Genomic DNA, 3,960 nt, shown 5'->3' with positions numbered 1-3,960 from the left:
ATGACCTCATCTGTAGTTATAACCAGGACCTCACCTGTAGTTCTAAAGATGAACTCACCTGTAGTTCTAAAGATGACCTCACCTGTAGTTCTAACCATGACCTCAACTGTAGTTCTAACCATGACCTCATCTGTAGTTCTAATGATGACTTCACCTGTATATCAGGACACCACCTGTATACCACGACTTCACCTGTAGATTAGCGACTCACCTGCAGTTCGGCGATGGTGACCTTGTGGTAGATCTTCTCCTCGTCTCGCCGCTGGTCCTGAGGGACGGTGATCTTGGCGAGCGCCGTCTCAAACTCCAGGATCTGCTGCATCTGGATCAGGGTGGAGTTATTTTCTCCGCCTAGCAACAGGCCCAACTCCACCATGTAGTCCAGGTACGCCACCAGCACCTGGAGGGGGTCATGAGGATTCAAGGTTCAAAGGTTTTATTGTCTGTTGGGAAGATACTGAATGTCCTCCTCCAACATGAGAGCCACATGCTAACAAAGGTATCAACTGTAGCTACATGACAGGATGTGTGATGACCTAGAAGAGCATCAGGACTGTTTGAGGCATATGATAGCTATGTGATTAACATGATGATTCAGCCTCTATGGAGAGAGACATATGACAAGCATGATCATTTCTGACGTGGAGCTAATCTGAAGTAAACATTGAATACTGCTTTCTATTCCTCCATCTTGTGACTGTGGAACTCCCTCTCTTGGATATCAGCATGTGAAGGACACTGTTCAGGAACTAGTTGATGCTCTGTATGTGATGACTCCTTCCATTCTGGAGAGGATCACAGATACATGGATCCTGAGATTCAAGCTCAAGCTGGGGACATGTTTCTAACATTGTCATATGCACAAAGCCACAGTGTAGAAATGGCAATGAAATTATTCTGACCTGAGCTCATCCCACAATGCAACATATATATAAAAAACACAAAAGTAAAAAGTAGTGCAAAAAGAGCTTCTCCATCACAAGATGAACTCCACCTGTGTTTATATTATCAGCTGCAGGGAGTCTCACCTTCTCATTGGCAGTCTTGTTGAGGTAATAATCTCTGGACGGCAGGAAGAGCCCTGATTGGTCCACCTGTGTAGAGCAGGGTTAAAGGTGAGCCAATAACAGACACAGATATCTAACTTTCAACCCGGACTACCTGCCCTCCGACAAGAACATTTAAAATATAGAACAAAACACAAAATATCAGATTTATAACGCAAATTCTCTTCACTGCATTTCCTTAATGTGTTTCTTTCCTGTGCTTCTATATGTCTTGCTGATTGCTCTCTAAACAAATCAGATGTAGTACTTCTTTACCTCCATGAGGTGTGGTTCTGGTTCAATGTGGTTCTGGTTCAATGTGGTTCTGGTTCAATGTGGTTCTATAGAGCGGAGCAGTGATGACGTATTTTTGTAGTTCGACCCTGAAGGAAGCCGCTGGTTCCCTCGACAAAAAGCAACAGGATTTCTCCAGAAGATTTTGGAATATTGTAAAAAATAAGGTCTCTGGAAAACGAACCTGTTTGACAAATGCATGTTTTGTTCATCATAAATCTAATGTCCAGAAGCTAAATGCTAACGTTATGCTATAAAGGAACTACAGCCGAGTCCAGCAGCACGACTTCAACGTCACGCCAGCTTAAGATCCATATTCTCTAAGTGGTACAAGTTGAAGCGTTTGTTTGGACAGTCTGCAGGAGGCAGGGACTTGCTCTCAAGCAGAACAGAAACTAACTTAGAGGAGTGTTTACGTGTTCGGCGTAATGACGTACAACGGCCTCCACGACTTCTGTAGTCCTATTCAGCCACTTGGTAACAACCATCGTTTTTCAGACACGTCAACTCTTCAGAGATCACCAGTGGGGTCACGGCTGATGGATTTAATGTAGAACAAAACGTGATCCGTCTCTTCAATGTGTCTCAACCACAGACCTTAGTTCAGATATTTTCCAAAACCCTATGGAGAGATTCCATTGGCTCTGAGACGAGGGAACAGGAAGTGGTGAAATGCTGACTCACTTCCTGGTTTTAGGACTCGTTCCTGCACCACTCTATGTGGTCCTGGTTCTGGTTTACCTGGATGACGTTGCTGTTGGAGTGTTTGGGGTCTGCGCTGACTCCGACGCTGAAGAAAGGCTGTCCTCTGTAAGGGCCAGAAACCACCTTCAGGACCTCCATGAAGTTGTCTTTATCCCAAGGGCCCGTCATGTTCCAGCCCCCGATCTGAAGGAAGCCGGAGCGTTTACATTATATTACAGAACGTGGACTGGATCCCCACAAAAAACATACGCCTGTTTGCAGATGACGCTCTGCTTTTCACTTGAAAATGCTCAAATGAGTAAAAAATAAAAGGTGATCTTCGACAAGGTGAACGACCTGAGTCTATGTGTAAATCTGTTCTAATTATGGTCTGATATTCACATAAGTTACAATAATCAACAAACACACTCCGTTTCAACTCATAGCACACGTTATTATTTTATTCTCCATATTGAACGCATCATTCAAACATTCACGGTGTCCCCAGACTTCGACAAAAGGAACATGAGTCAGGAGATACACCTCATTTTAAAACTGTGGAACAAGGTTAGAAGTGTTGTTTGAGTTACTTTGACTTAATATTCACTCAAATTTGATTTGGTGTGGGGATGTTTGTCTACACTTGTGTCTTAGCTGAAGATCGGATAACATTTTATGGCCAATTCAAACCAGGAAACTCTAACTTCAAGCTTAACCCTTGAACATAACCCGGTCCGCAGCATATCTGCAGCAGGTGGTCCATCCAGGTTCAAAGAGAGCCCCCTTCATAGTACGGGAAACTCTGTATGCTGGATATCACCTGGCTAACCCTCTAATCTGGCTCCCTAGTGAACCCCTCAGGTGTGTGGTTACCTTGGCGATGAGGTCTACGAGTGGCTGGGCCCCCAGCTCCTCGATCCTCTGCGTGTTGAGGCAGGACAGGTAGTAGGACTGCGTCTTCCTCTCGGCTTCACTGCTGCCGTTAAACGTCCCGTTCTCTGCGGGGACACCACGACTCACGTTAGCCACGCCTACAGCTCGTTAACTCACATTACCCATGGTTATATCTCGTTAACTAATCTTGTTAACTCACGTTACCCACTGTTACATATTGACAACTCACTTTACCACAGTTACATCTCGTTAACAATCTTGTTAACTCACAATACCCACAGTTTGAGGACCTGGTTCTCCCCCCCTGCCTCCCCCCCCTCACCCAGCAGGTGTTTGAGCAGGGCCTGGTTCTGCTCCCAGATGCTGTTGAAGGTGGACCACCTGGAGCGCCCGTCGGGCAGCGGGTTCTTCTTCACCCAGCCTCCACAGGAGAACTGGTAGAAGTCAGAGCAGGGGTCCACGCTGCGGTCCATCGCCTCGCCCATCTGAGCCGCCACGGAGACGCAGGCCTCCGTCAGGCACAGGCCCCGCCCACCGTCTGAGGGGGGAGGAGTTACAGATTTATTACAAGTAAACAAGAACAATTATAAAGATTAAAGACCAATTTTTTTTGTGATTTATTTCAAACATGCAAAACTATAATCCAAAAAACAATAATAATAATGAAATGAAACAATTGAATTATGATACTGTACAAACTTAAGCAGTATCAAATTGGTAAACAAAAATATTATTGACTCACAAATTACACATCTGAAAAAGGGGCGGGAAGAAGTTTACACATATTTAACCTTTCTCCCGAAAACTAAATTATTAACATTTATTTTTTCTTATTATCTAAATGTCTATCTACATACAATATACATTTACAATAATAAATAGATTATATCATTATTACTATATATATACAGTGGGGAAAAAAGTATTTAGTCATCCACCAGTTGTGCAAGTTCTCCCACTTAAAAAGATGAGAGGCCTGTAATGTTCATCCTAGGTATACCTCAACTATGAGAGACAGAATGAGAAAAAGAAATCCAGAAAA

General features: G+C 43.9%; 1 protein-coding gene across 1 annotated transcript; it reads right to left on the bottom strand.

Moving 5' to 3' along the window:
- Positions 1 to 184: 184 nt before the first annotated feature.
- LOC104968300 (endothelin-converting enzyme 2-like) lies at positions 185 to 3,536 on the bottom strand. The gene is made up of 5 exons (XM_010797878.1): positions 3,241 to 3,536; positions 2,898 to 3,022; positions 2,082 to 2,228; positions 1,029 to 1,094; positions 185 to 400 (listed from the first exon to the last, which is right to left on the bottom strand). Exons 1-5 carry the CDS (start codon positions 3,401 to 3,403, stop codon positions 200 to 202), a joined length of 702 nt encoding a protein of 233 aa, XP_010796180.1. The 5' UTR covers positions 3,404 to 3,536; the 3' UTR covers positions 185 to 199.
- Positions 3,537 to 3,960: the final 424 nt, after the last annotated feature.

The sequence above is a fragment of the Notothenia coriiceps genome, unplaced genomic scaffold, assembly GCF_000735185.1.
Source record: "Notothenia coriiceps isolate Sejong01 unplaced genomic scaffold, NC01 NC01_scaffold00038553, whole genome shotgun sequence".
NCBI classification, from domain to species: Eukaryota; Metazoa; Chordata; class Actinopteri; order Perciformes; family Nototheniidae; genus Notothenia; species Notothenia coriiceps.
The sequence above is the reverse complement of the archived record's forward strand: the minus strand, read 5'-3'. Positions and strand labels throughout refer to the sequence as shown.